Here is a 15,314-nt window from a genome sequence, read left to right as displayed (position 1 = left end):
TATATATGTTAGCTGTTGTCATCATCATCGTCGTCATCAAAATTATCATCATCAACCATATATAAGCCATATATATCAACCATGTATAAATAATACACAAACCATTTACGGAAATTTTGTACCATTATTTTGGAGGCAATATAAAGAGAAATGTCTAATGTTACCTTTAGTTCTGATCTTTCTTAACAGAAGAAAATAATTTCTGATCTCCAGGAAGGTGAAGACCCAGTAAGCAGAAACTTCAATTGTGAAGTACACTTAGAAATTACCAAACTTTTCTTTTATCTTAGTCAAATTCTTTCACCTCTAGATTTACCTTTTATAATTAGTCTCTTATTTTATTCATTCAGTAAATTTTTATAATGTACCAGTTACAATTTTCAATGATAGATATACTTTGGTAAACAAGGAAGATGAGGTTTCTGTTATCGTGGATCTGATTTTCTACTGGAAAGGACAATCATTCATTCAACAAACCAGGAAACAAACAAAACAAGATAATGTCAGATAGTGTTAAGTGCTTGGAAGTTAGTTATGAATGAATGCTGTGTACATTTTATTTGTGTCCTCAAGTTTCCCTTCCTGAAAAATTTGTTATATTTATGCTTTAGCATAGTTCTTTTTTTGAGTGAAATGCCATTTGCCTTTGTTTTACTTTCCTACTACTTTTTTGTTTTTATTACAAATACAGATAACAGTTGTATTTCTTTACACATTTGACAAGAAACCAAACTCAATCTAAAAGTAAAATTTTAGATTTTATCCATCAGCCGTCCTATTTTATCTCATGCATAAAGGCTACAAGTACCTAGAATGTTCAAGTTATTTGACAGCTGAAATCCTTGTTTTCATCTGTAAAAACTGTTTCTGGATAACAAAGTGTAACACTTTTAAGTTGTTTTGAATTAATGGGAAATTTAGTAATAAAGTTTAACTCGAGTAATAGATTAATATTTAATTGTATATTAAGGTAATAATTTCATTTAGATTAATTTGTTGCCTATAAATTGCAGGTAGGATCTTTTCAAATATATCATTAACATTATATTAAGTGTTTATGTGTTAAATATTTGATCTCTGATTTTAATCTTTAGTTTTATTGTCTGTGTTTAAAGACTCACACATTTGAGTCGATTCAGATAGGCACCCGTCTCCAGCCCTGGTTCTTTTTTTTTTTTTTTTTTAAGATTTTATTTTTTCCTTTTTCTCCCCAAGTCCCCCGGTACATAGTTGTATATATTCCTCATTGTGGGTCCTTCTAGTTGTGGCATGTGGGACACTGCCTCAGTGTGGTTTGATGAGCAGTGCCATGTCCGCGCCCAGGATTCGAACCAACAAAACACTGGGCCACCTGCAGCGGAGCGAGCGAACTTAACCACTCGGCCACGGGGCCAGTCCCTCCGGCCCTGGTTCTTAATCTCTCTTGAGTCACAGATTCCTGGAAGAATCTGATAAGAATCTGGAATCTCATTGCACAAAAGTAGTCATGAGTATAGACGAGCATTTTGCCGATAATTTTAGAGGATTTACAGACTCCCTCTAGCTCAGGCCTGTGGTCCCCCAGGTTTAGACCAACTGATCCATAGTAATAGTGTCCAAAGGCTGGCGTATGTTATTAAGATTAACACATTACTTTGTTGTGCTTCCTGTTAGGCTTACCTCATTTTTCTGCTGGCATTTTCCGCTGCTGGGGAAGGGATACCTTCATTGCGCTCAGAGGTCTGCTGCTGGTTACGGGACGCTATTTGGAGGCCAGGTAGGAGATCTCTAAAACATTGCAGTGCAAGTTTATGCCTGCATGTTCTTCACGTGCTCTTCAAAGTTTCCTTCAAATCCATCTATTCTCAACATTTGGGAGGCATGTTTTCCTTAAGTGTTTTTTTATTTTATTTTTTGCATGTTTTTTGCATTTAATAGGATCATAGAATTTCAAAGGAGTGAAAATCTTTGCAGTTACTAAATTCTAGTCTCTCATGTTACAGGTCAGGATATCTTCAGCGTTTGCTCATTTATGTCAGTAAAAGTAAAAACTGTCTAACTGTGTTACTAACATCACTCACTAAAGAGTAAAATTTCTATGCCTGAATTAAGTAACATATGAGAACTCAGATAAACTTTTAGGTAAAATTTGAAAGTCTATCATTTTTGTCCGTTTATAATGAAAACATTGCTGGCTCTCTGACTGAGTTCTGTAGGAAGAATTATAATAACAGGTTTTCCTCTATTTGTTGTCAGGCCATGTAACCTCCAGTTTTATGTTTTCTAGACTTAAAATGGTGTTTTCTTTTTTTTTTTTTTGAAAGATTGGCACCTGAGCTAACATATGTTGCCAATCTTCTTCTTTTTTTCTTTTTCTTCTTCTCTCCAAAATCCCTCAGTACATGGTTGTATATTCTAGTTGTGAGTGCCTCTGGTTGAGCTATGTGGGACACCACCTCAGCATGGCCTGATGAGCGGTGCCATGTCTGCTTCCTGGATCTGAACCAGCGAAACCCCGAGCCACCGAAGCGGAGTGTGCGAACTTGAACACTTGGCCACAGAGCTGGCCCCCGAAATGGTGTTTTCTTATGTCACAATAATACTAATGAATTTATCAGAGGTAGAACAGAAAAGCTCCACAGCAGTGCCACTCAAAGTGTGTTCCACAAATCAGCAGTGTCACCATCATCTGAGAGCATGTTAGAAATGCGAATTCTTGGTCCCTAGGCCGGACCTCCTGAATCCAAAGCTGGGGGTAGAGAGGGCAGAGTTGACAGGTGGAAATCTATGTTTTCGCGGGGGCTCCAGGAGATTTTCAGCAGCCTAAGGCTAAAGTTTTACAGCACTGCTCTACGAGTTTTTTTTAGCAAAAACAGCATGTATATGATACCTCGTTTTGATGTCATCAGAAAAATAACTGAAGTTGGCCTTTTCAAATGACAAAAGTTTTATTTTTGGTCCTTTTAAAATTGAAAATTTTTAAGTGGGCATCTGAAATGTATTATATTTTTCCTTGCTAACCTCATAAGACCTTTTCTTATTGACTTAAGATACCATTTTGGGGCTGTAGAAATTTGAGAGGCTGTTTGCTTCTTCCCCAAATGCCCCAAAATGACTGTGACTAAGAAGCAGGAAATGGAACATCAGGATTCAGTGTAGTGTAGTGGTTAAGAACTTGGGTTTGAGCCAGACTGCCAGGTTCTAATCCTGGTTCCAAACTACCCACTGACAAGTTGTCTATCCTCTTTGCACTCTCTGTAAAATGCTTATAGTACTTATCTGACAGGGTTTTCGTGAAGATTAAAAGAGCTAATGTAGTTGAAGTGTCCAGAACAGTGTCTGCTACATGCTAAGCATTACATAAATATTAGTTTTTTAATCATTATTATTATTTTCATTGTTATCTGGGCTCCCACTTATCACTTCTATGTAGTGCCAAAAATTTCTGCTTCTTAATTTTATGTGACTGTCTAGTTCAAGGGTCAGCAAACTATGGCCTGTCACCTGTTTTGTATGACCTGTGAGCAAAGAATGGTTTCTAACTTTTTAAACAGTCATTAAAAACAGAAGAAGGTGGCCGGCCCAGTGGCATAGTGGTTAAGTTCACATACTCCACTTTGGCGGCCTGGGGTTTGCAGGTTTGGATCCCAAGCATGGACCTACACACTGCTTGTCAAGCCATGCTGTGGCAGCATCCCACATACGAAATAGAGGATGGTTGGCACAGATGTTAGCTCAGGGACAATCTTCCTCAAGCAAAAAGAGGAAGATTGACAATGAATGTTAGCTCAAGGGCCAATCTTCCTTACAAAAAAACACAGACGAAGAAGAACGCATGACTGAGACCATATATGGCCAAGAAAGCCTAAAATATTTACTGTCTGACCCTTTACAGAAAAGTTTGCCACTCCTGATCTAGATGATTCTCAGAAGATAATGTATCTGTTAGGGCTGTGCCAGCTGCTGTAAATTATAAACTCTTAAATTTCAATCACTTTTCACAAATGAAATTTATTTCTTGCTTCTAATCTAATATAGGTGTTCAGGAGGCAGCTTTCCACGTAGTAATTAAGGGATACAGGCTCCTTCAATCTTGAGAATCTACCATCTTCCAGGGCCTCCGAGTCCTCTGCTGTCAGCTGGCAGAGAGGGAAGGAGTCTGGGGAAAATAAACCTGTTCCGTGCAGATAACCTACGTCAGTTCCATCACGTTCTTTTGCCTTAGAATGCAGTCATCTGGCCATGACTACATGTAGGAAAGCCCTCTTGGTGGACACATGGCTCTCTCTACCACAGACACTTCTATTTCCTCCCGCTGTAGAGGCGTTCGTGCACAGAGGTCTTCTTATTCAACTTCCAAGTATATGACATTCTTCTGGATGGTTATGATTGGAAGTGCCACTGTCCACTTAACACTTTTGTACTGCAGAAGATAGAAAGTTTCCTATTGCACGATTATTTAAGAGATGGGCATTAAACTGAGATACAGAATCAATCAAATTTCTAAGTGGTTTAGCCAAAAAGCACTGAGGCCTAGACATTTTAAATGACTTTTCCAAAGTCATATAGATGGCAACACTAGGATTTAAACCTCAGTCTTATTTCTTAGTTTCACGCTCTCTAGAATGCCGTGCCATCTTAAAAAGTTGTCATTTGGTATATGAAAGTAGAATAACAATTTAAAAGATAAAGTATCCTCTACCACTTTTTGATGAATCATGTTTTTCAAGGTAAGCTTTTACCCGTTTATTTTTTTCTATATTTGCTTTGCTCTTGGTATCTACTATTTAAAATAATGAAGTTCACATTCTTACTTATTTAGATTTTGAAATAGCAAGGATTTCAGAAGTAGAATCTAAAACTGTGAGGGGCCTTAAAAATTAGCCAGTCCAATCCCTAACTCCACAGATGAAAAGACTATCCCAGAGAGGGTAAGTTATACAGATTGTTAGAGAAAAAGCCGGGGCTGGGATCAGGGTTTCTGACTTTTAATTCAGTGTTTGTTCTATCATATTATGACTACTTTGTACATGAAAATACAAAGAAATAAGGGCAAGAGTGAAAATGCATCCAAAGTAATAGTCATAAAAAGTGACTTCAGTTGGTTTGAGTGATTGTTTTCATGTCAAATGATCCACCTAATTCTGTTGTTTTAGGAATATTATTTTAGCATTTGCTGGCACCCTGAGACACGGTCTCATTCCTAATCTCCTGGGTGAAGGAACTCACGCCAGATACAATTGCCGGGATGCTGTGTGGTGGTGGCTACAGTGTATTCAGGATTACTGTAAAATTGTTCCAAATGGCCTGGACATCCTCAGGTGCCCGGTTTCCAGAATGTATCCTACAGATGATTCTGTTCCTTTGTCTGCTGGCACAGTGGTAAAAATCATTTTTTAAAATAATTTTTTTCCTGACAAATGACTTAGCTTCTAATATGAAAATACGTGTAATTTAGAATCCGAATCTTAAGAATTCTTCAAATATTGGTACATGCTTAGCCCTTGCCATACCATGAGAGACTGCAGACATAAGCCTTGCTCCTTGCTTAAAGAGCTTGCAACACGGTGAAGAGATGATGTGTATATAACATGGTCACTGCAGAAAGAGGTGTGGGAAATGCTGTGTAGTCTCATAAAAGGGACAGAGATGATCTAGTAGATGGGTCTCAGGGAAGACTTCAGAAAGCAGCTAATTTCACCTAAACTGAACCTTAAAAAAGTGAGTAGAATTTCAGCAGAGATGAGAAAAGTTGTGGGAAGACATCAAAGATGAAAGAAATAATAAAACGCAGGGTGAGTGGAAGCATAGTTAGGACATGCTGCTCGGTCTAGTTGGGCTTCTTGTGTAGGGCACGTGCAGGGTAGTAAGAGATTGTGGGAGAGGGAACTGCGTTGTGGAGAGCCTTGACTACCAGTCCGGGGAGTTCAGAGTTTATCTTATGACCAGTGCAGAATAAATAACGTTTTTGAGTGGTTTCTTCCCAGTCAATAATATATAGTAACTCTGTGCTTTTGCCACTTCTGATCTGCCTTTATGTTATCGTTTGTTTGGTGTATTTCTGTGGGACACTTCTAAACTACCTCAGGACAAGCATAGATTTGTGTCCCCATGATGTTTATATCATGAATTATTCAAAGAACATTTGTCAAAAAAAGTTTTTACCTAAAGTACCGCTTTAGTATAGAATTTATCCCCATTACTATGTATGTGGATGAATAGGAACAGTAATGCCAAATTAAAATTCAGATTTCTGTATAATAAGCTAGATTCATTTATTAACTGAACAGTTCACTCTATTACAAACTATTTTAGTTACTCACAAGATTTGTTTTCATGTGTCAGCAAAATTACAAATTATTTCATGTCACAAACATGAATAGTCAAAACTGCAATATATTAAATATTCGTATACCAAAGATCAGCTGCATTATTTGGTGTATAGGGAACTGCTGCTTTCCCCGGTCCCACTCCTGAGCCCCATTTCTCCCTCCAAAGGAAAATATATGTTTTTACAAAACATAAGTTTTGGGATTTGGGGGAAGAAAAGAAAAATATAATTTCTAACAAAGGTAGCGTTCATTATGTCTCAAACAGGATCAACCATTGTTTGAAGTAATACAGGAAGCTATGCAAAGACATGTGCAGGGCATACAGTTCCGAGAAAGGAATGCTGGTCCACAGATAGATCGAAACATGAAGGATGAAGGTACATAGCTTCACGTAGTAAAGATTTACTGATGAGGTGAAATTAAACCTTGTAATTGTTGATTTATTTGACAAATATTTTATTTACGTGTAGAACTTCAGAATATAACCATGAAAAAGATTAACACAGTTTCTGATCTTACCGATTTGGTATTAATTTGTAGAAGAGAGATAAAATTTATATCTTTGTCAGCAATTTGAAAGGTAATTTGGTGGTTGCATTTATAATATAATAATAATTTCTGGTAATTGAGTGCTTACTCTGTGCTAGCCACTGTGCTAACTACTTTATCTGTGTTATTCCCACTTAACGCTCCCGGGTCCATTGGGCATCAATGAGTTATATTGCTCCCATTTTTATTGATAAGATGACTGAAGCAGAGTAGCTTGCCCAGAGTCACACAGCTACCAAGTGACAGAGCTAGGATTTCATCCATGGTCTGTCTCTCTGTGTCTATAACCTAGGCTTTTAGAAAATACTTTTTGTAAAACAGTTGATTTGTGTACAGAGTTAAAACAGAGATGCTTCACATCGTCTTCCCATGCAATGTCTGTGTCCGAATTTCCTCTTCCTGTAAGGACACCAGTCAGGTTGGATTCGGGCCTACTTTCTAATGACCTTATTTTAACATGATTAACTTTGTAAATTCCTATCTCCAAATAAGGTCACATTCAGAGATATTAGGGGTTAGGACTTCAATACTATGAAGTTGGGGGTTTACACAATTCAACCCATAACAAATAGTAACAAGGATAACAGTTGTCAGTTTTGAGAGGGATTCATGTACTACTGATGGCATTGTAAATTGACTCATTCTTTTTGGAAATCAATTTGGATATATATATCCAAATATATTTTATGAGACATAAAATATTCATATTTTTTTTCATGAACGTATTTCGCTTCTTGGAATCCAACCCATGAAATAATCTAAAATACACAAAAAAATAGTATTACATAATGATATTGATCTTAACATTGCTTATAATTGCCTAAAAGAATGAAACAACCATTATGTCTAACAGGAAATGTTTATATTGACTTGAATGAAAAATTTTGTAATTTCTACAGATTATAACTATTAAAGACCATAAAATCTATGGGTGTCTAATCTGATACATGAAAAATAGTTGGATGTGATATTTTTATGAAAATATTACTATTACGTAAAAAGACCAGAAAGGAATATAGAAATGTAATAATTTTGTTAGGGTTATAGGATTATGGATTTTTTCCCCTGGTCTTGTTTTTAAATACTATTGTTTTTAACATAAAAAAATAAGCTTTTTAAGTGATCTATCCCAGATATTTCCAATAACTGACTGACTCAGTGGCAAATTTTGATGTAGACTCAGGAATCTAAATTCCTTCTACATTCCTATTATGTTATATACTATATTATAATATTCTAAATTATATTTTAAATAATAATTAAACCTCTTTTAGTTAATTTATTGTTTGTAGTGATAACAATTTTATACCTAATTGAGCTGGTAAGAATCACTGGTACATTTTTTATCCTTCAAGAGGTAACTAAATAGAAATAGATTTTATATTTAAAGAACATTTTTGTGACATCTCTGAATTATTTTAGTTTTTAATTTTAATTATGAAACATTGCAATATATAGAAAATAATATAAATTATACCTTTGAACCTAGAACTAAAACTAGATACTAACATTTGGCCACATTTTCTTCAGATCTTTCTCTTTTGTTCTGGAAAGAAAGAAACCATTACAGACTTATCTAAAGCTTCATTTCTGTCTCTTTGCTCCCTCTTTAGAATTAATGACTGTCCTATAATCAGGGTTTACAATTTCCATGTATGTTTTTGTACTTTATGTGTTTATGTGTGTTCGAGTATATATAAATTACATATGATATAGGCTATGTAGTATATATTCAGGATATTATATAGTATACATTCAGTATATTATGTTGTATACTATTGTATAATGTGTATATATACACTATATATAACTACTTTATATGCTTTTAAGTTTTAAACAAATATTATGATATTAGACATAGCCATATAGACATGCATGGTTGTACATATTAGTATTGTCTATATTTTAAACTTTTACAGAAAAAGTATCTTATCATGCATATCCTTTTGCAACTTATTTACTCAATCATTTTGTTTTTGGAATTTATCCATTTTCATTCGTGTAAATCCAGTTCATTAATTCTAAATGGTATAGAGTTTTCCATTGTATGAATAAACCACAGTGTTTATCCATTCTCTACTCAGCAGTTATTTATTTTCTTGATAATACAAGCACCGTTGAAATGAATATCTTCATACGTGTCTCCATGTGCACATAGGTAAGGGTTTCTCTAGAGTATCTATTTAGAAATGAAATTACTATGAGGTAGTATATGCACATCTTCAGCCTTTAAGGTATTACCAAATTGCTCTCCAGAGTACTTGTCCTATTTATATTCCTTTTAAATTTATAAATGTTTTATTTTGCTTTTATAGGTTTTAATATAACTGCAGGAGTTGATGAAGAAACGGGATTTGTTTATGGAGGAAATCGCTTCAATTGCGGCACATGGATGGATAAAATGGGAGAAAGTGACAGAGCTAGAAACAGAGGAATCCCGGCCACTCCAAGGTCATGTTTATTTTATGGTGCTTATATAATTGGACCTTTTTTTTTTTGAGGAAGATTAGCTCTGAGTTAACATCTATGCCAGTCTTCCTCCACTTTATATGTGGGTCACCACCACAGCATGGCTGACTAATGGTGTAGGTCGATGCTGGGATCTGAACCTGCAAACCCAGGCCACCAAAGCAGAGCGTGCCAAACTTAACCACTACACCACAGGGCCGGCCCCTGTTTATACCCTTTTTTAAACCACATACTTGTGGAACCTTTTATTATTAACAATAAAGTCTTCATATTAAATCAGTCAAAATCTCCCTTCCTCCTTCCCACTTCCTCTTCCATTTCCCCCTCCCTCTCCCCTAATATACACATACACAATCCTCTTGGTGTAATCATCAAGTAGAGCTCTCTTTTCTCTTCTGTAAGTTCTCCTGGGGTGATTCTCTACAAGCACCTCAATGGAAAGTTTTATGACTCATTATCCCTGTGGTTAAGATATGTTCTTAACCTAAAGTGCTTTCATTGTAAACATTTCATTATGCCCATCTTTTGTAAACATAGAAAACAGTCAGTTATCCTGTCCTTTATGAAATCCTTTCACTTTCTGAAACTTTTCCCCCAAAATTTTTTAATCTTTTATCCCATCGCTTTTTATAATTTCAAATGCTTAATATGGTGTCAAGTCTGAGAAACTATTTTCTTATTCTAAATTTTATCTTCAGTCAGAATTGTCAAAAAAATTATTTAGTATTAGCTGTTGTTACATCCTTTGCAAATTCTTTTTAAAATCTATTTATTTGGGTACATTATTAGATATTGTACTTCCCTTTCATTTTCCTTAAAAATTAGCTTTTAATTAAATTTTTGTGTTCACCTTCCCTGGCTTTCTCCATTCCTATATCTCATGTTTGCTGTCTTTTCTTTGGTATTCTATTTCAATATTCTCTGATTCCTTATTCCTACCTTTTTCCAGTTGCCATCTCCTTTTACTCCATAATCCCCATTCTACTTTATAGAATTTTTAAAAAATATATTAGGAAGGTAAGCAATGGCAAAATGGTAAAAGGAGAGATTTCTTTTATGTGCAATACACATTCCTATAAAGCAAGGGCTTTTTTTTTTAGATAATTGTTTTTGTAATACATTAGTTATATAATTCACCAAAATTGTTTATTGAATACCCTTTAAATAGTGCTTAAATGACTCCAACTCACAGAATAAAATTTAATTTTAGAGATGGGTCTGCTGTGGAAATTGTGGGCCTGAGTAAATCTGCCGTTCGTTGGTTGCTGGAATTATCCCGAAAAAATATTTTCCCTTATCATGAAGTCCGAGTAAAAAGACATGGTAAGCTGTTCATTTTATTTACAAAGAAACTTAGAATGTTCTTTCTTTATTCTTAACCTACGTTATCATCATTTGACTCAATGATCTAAGATTAGAAAACCCTTAAGTTTAAGAAGAAAGAAAAACCATTAATTTACTAGTATGAAAAATATAACAAACCTGGTTACTAACCATATTTTTATAGCAACTTTGAACTGAGATATGAAAAGCATCGTAGTTATTGTCTTTTTGTGCTTTTCTTTTTCCTCAGCATGACTGTGAGTAAGCTGTGTTTTTGTGAACAATTATGAAAGCTTTACATCTCTTTTTCGAGAACTGTGCTGTCCAATAGAAATATAACTTAAGCCATATACATAATTTTAAATTTTCTAGTACCCACATTTTTAAAAAGTAAGAAACAGGTAAAATTAATTATAAGAATATATTTTATTGACTCAATATATGCTAAATATTATTTCAACATGTAATCAATATGAAGTTTTTCATGAACTGTTTTACATTCTTCTTGAGGAGTACTAAGTCTTAGAAATCTTTCATACTTCTGGCACATCTCAATTCAGACTAGCCTCATTTCAAGTGCTCAATAAAGGTAACTTTATCAAACATATACGAGTGATACAAAGACAAATTAGGGATCATTTGCTAGAGTCTAATCCTTTTTTGGTAATATAGTGAAAGATAATTTTAAATTTCAAGCTAGTGCCCTTCAAAAGACCCTGACACTTTCAAAAAGTGGATAATTTATTGCCTAAATATTATTCTTTGGCTATAACTAAATGTATGGATTTCTTCAAATGCTTAAAGCTGACGAGTCTTTTGTCATGTTTCAGGAAAGTTTGTGACAGTCTCATATGATGAGTGGAACAGAAAAATACAAGACAACTTTGAAAAGCTATTTCATGTGTCAGAAGACCCTTCAGATTTTAACGAAAAGCATCCTGAGCTGGTTCACAAACGTGGCATATACAAAGATAGTTATGGAGCATCAAGCCCTTGGTGTGACTACCAGCTCAGGCCTAATTTTACCATAGCAATGGTCGTAGTAAGTGTTTTGTTTGTTATTTTCAAATTTCAAAAATGTTGTGATAAGATTTATTTAGTTCTTCATTCCCCTTTGTTTTTAAATTCATTTAATTGCTAAAAAGTATATGGTTTACTATCTAGTTTTATAGTCTTTTCTGATCAATAAAGCATTATGCATATCTCCCTTAACCTATAACATTTGGTATCAGAAAATAGAAAATAAGGGATGTGACTAATGAAATGCTTCCCAAGGTCTTTGACATCATAGCACACATAGAAAATGATGATCTTTGTATAGCACACTGGGCTAAACGGATTAGGTTGCTTGTGCCGGATCCAGCTGCTTCAGTCAGCCCCAGGCCCCACCCAACTGCCTTGCCAGCTGAGAGCATCTATATTTCAGCACACCTCTGCCATGACCAGTGTCTCAGCACACTAGTTGGAAAGATCCAGACAGTGAACTAATGTGGGTAGCTTCAACTCACCTTCTGTGCTCTTTGTTGTATTGCTGTAATTAGTTCCATCTAGCCAAAAAGTCTAGACTCTCGTTATTTTATCTCTACTTGGTGGAAAAATAAACTGCAATAGTAAATAAAATAGTGGTAGACTAGAGGAGATATATCTCCTTCCATGCCTGCCTAGCTGTCTCCACTTTGTCAAAAAGAGTACTAAACATAGTACTGTTAATTATAGTAGAATGGTACGTAAAGGTAGCTTCGGTTCAGTGTGCATTTGGTTTCATTTAACCATTAAAATTAATGCAGATCCTTAGTCACCAATGCTTTCTCTCCTTCTCCATATCACAAGTAAATTTACTCACGCTGTTGAAGTGCAAGTCCTTCTTATTTTATTATGACCTCAGAAGCAAAAAATGGTTACCGGATATACTTAAAGGAAGCTATTGTAAATCTTCTGAAGAATGAATTAGATGGGTTAAGTGTGTTCTGCGTTCATTGTAGCTTGGCAGCTTCCTTTTGGAGCTGGTACACTGTCTCGAAATAACATGAGGAAATAATCACCTCTAACAACCTCCCTGACTTCTAAGGCCAGGAACAGTGCTTGCAAGTCAGCCTCATGGGATTAGATCTGGTTAGGTATCTGCACTTGAATTCCGACCCATATTGTATTTTTAAATAGTTTTCATTCTTTTCCACGTTTATGAGTAGTTTATGTTCCACTTTGGGTGGAAACTAATTATTCTATGATCTTAAAAAGTTTGTGTGTTTCTTTTTGACATTCATTAGGCCCCTGAGCTGTTTACCCCAGAAAAAGCATGGAAAGCTTTGGAGATTGCAGAAAAAAAATTGCTTGGTCCCCTTGGCATGAAAACTTTGGATCCAGAGTAAGTTAGAATATAAATATTAAGAATGTTGTTCATATCATACTTAATATATAATTGTACTTAATCTTGGCATTAAAACTTGAAGTCCAGCGTAAGTTGGAGTATAAGGACTAAGAATGTTGATATTATGTTGCATCAATCATAATGTTTTTGCTTGTCAATAAAATCGCTAAAATTGCATTTGAACTGAGTTTTTAAAAATACCTTCTGTGTCTTCATTAAACATCTCTGTTCAAAATGCCATTGGCTGTCCTGTATTCAATAACCAATAAAGAGAGTTTTAAGTTTATAAAACTAATACATTATCAAAATTTTCTAAGGCATATTTTTTTCTGATTGTAAAAGTAATAATTATTATGGACATTGGAAGTATGGACATATTGTCTCCTCAGAGACAATCTTTATTTTCTAAGTTGTTACTCCTAGTAGTTCCTTCCATATTTCTCAATAATATGTGTATGTGGCTGTTTCTTGATTTTTTTAAGTATTAGACATTATTTGTTTACTTCTTGTGATGTGAGATGAAGATTAACTCTATCCCCACCTCTCCACCAACCCTTTGCATCCTTCCTATGTAATTATACCACTATGTTTATTTAAACCAATATATAATTGTTTTTATTTTATGATTATTTGTTTATGCCAATTTATATTTCCTTTCTTTTACTACTTTTGGTTTTTGCTGAGTTTTTAATGACTTTTCTGTTTTACTGTTTTCCTATAAACCTTGATATCTGTCATCAATTTGCTTTCTATATCAGCATATGAGAGAGCCCCATTTCTATAGTACCCTTACTTTTGTAGATTTTTCCTAATTTACTGTGTACTCATTTCAGTCTTGAGATGCAAATTTTATGTGTGTACTTACCTGCATTCTGAGCTGTTCTCCATATTTTCAGAGGTGTTAAGAACTGCTGGTTAAAACTAAAGGCCACAGTTAAAGCTCACTTATGTGGCTAGTTCTGTCTCTCACTAAAAGAAAAAGATGAAAAGTAATAATGAATTAAACTCAGTATAGACTGTCTTATATTTTCTGTTTCAATAAGTTTATAATACTTTGGTTTATAAGTGTGTATAAATTATGTGTGTTCAGTTGCAATCTGTAATCTGATAATACACCAATTTTAAAATAACTTTATGGAAAAGTTTCCAATATATAATAATTAGTAAAACTTTATTTTTAATGCTTACTAATTTAAATTATTCTGTGTATATTTTAATTGTTATAAATATAGTAAAGGCCTAGTGAAATAATTGACTTTAATATTTAGTGTCAAGCTAACTCCTTGAAGCCTAGATACCTGACTATCTTAGATTTTTTTGTATTAGCCAGTAATTATTTGTCAATCATTCCCTAACACATGATTAAAGGCCTCTAAACTCAGTGCATCCTCCTTTAAGGTTAAATGGATAGTTTAGTCTATAGATTCGAAGACAAAATAAATTTGCTTATTTCTCTTACCTTTGCTATTGAAAAATTTTTCTAATGCTTTCTGTATAATGTCTGATCTTTTTTTAACCTAAATTTCAATGATTTTGCAGTGATATGGTTTACTGTGGAATTTATGACAATGCCTTAGACAATGACAACTACAATCTTGCTAAAGGTTTCAATTATCACCAAGGACCTGTAAGAATTTCATTTCTCTTTTCTGAATTTTCATTTAAAGTTATTTTTAAAATAACTTTAGATATTCATAGGTCTTTTCTTTTTTTTTTTTTTTTTTACTTTTAAATTGTCATTTTTAGGAGTGGCTGTGGCCCACTGGATATTTTCTTCGTGCAAAATTGTATTTTTCCAAATTAATGGGTCCAGAGACTAATGCAAAGACTATGTTTTTGGTTAAAAACGTCCTTTCCAGACATTATGTTCATCTTGAGAGGTAAGCTGTTAGGGGCGTGTAATTTCCATAACTAGTGTTTAGTCAGTTTATTATATATTAGGTAAATGACACTTCCTTAGAAGTCATATCTGAATACCCTAGGTACCCCAATGAAATTTGAAAGCTTTACTCTCTAACACAAGTTCTATGATGTAATTTTCCCTTTCCTTTAATTATTTTAGGTTATTTATTTTAATTTGAAGACTTGATATTGTGTGATTTATGCTTGTGGAATAGTCTTTGATTTTTAAAATTTCACTGATTTTTGGATATGGTTAGCACACAATAAATACAAAAACTAAAAGTACTCAGGCTGGGCCTCTTGTGTTAACTGATTTAAAGATATATCAATAAATAATTTTCAGAAATGCTTTCATTATCATTAAAATATCAGAGTTGGTCTTTTGACTTTTA

General features: G+C 34.2%; 1 protein-coding gene across 6 annotated transcripts in view; it reads left to right on the top strand.

Moving 5' to 3' along the window:
- The window catches only part of AGL (amylo-alpha-1, 6-glucosidase, 4-alpha-glucanotransferase), an 89,954-nt gene that overhangs the window by 63,314 nt on the left and 11,326 nt on the right, over positions 1-15,314 (top strand). For all 6 annotated transcript variants that reach the window (XM_023640238.2, XM_023640240.2, XM_070266209.1 and 3 more), the window contains 9 exon segments: positions 1,654-1,756; positions 5,136-5,361; positions 6,577-6,688; positions 9,176-9,311; positions 10,540-10,652; positions 11,483-11,694; positions 12,920-13,017; positions 14,560-14,647; positions 14,767-14,900. In XM_023640238.2, coding sequence (XP_023496006.1) covers positions 1,654-1,756; positions 5,136-5,361; positions 6,577-6,688; positions 9,176-9,311; positions 10,540-10,652; positions 11,483-11,694; positions 12,920-13,017; positions 14,560-14,647; positions 14,767-14,900 — 1,222 coding nt within the window.

The sequence above is a fragment of the Equus caballus genome, chromosome 5 (assembly GCF_041296265.1).
Source record: "Equus caballus isolate H_3958 breed thoroughbred chromosome 5, TB-T2T, whole genome shotgun sequence".
Classification (NCBI taxonomy): domain Eukaryota; kingdom Metazoa; phylum Chordata; class Mammalia; order Perissodactyla; family Equidae; genus Equus; species Equus caballus.
This window is presented reverse-complemented; position numbering and strand designations above follow the sequence as displayed.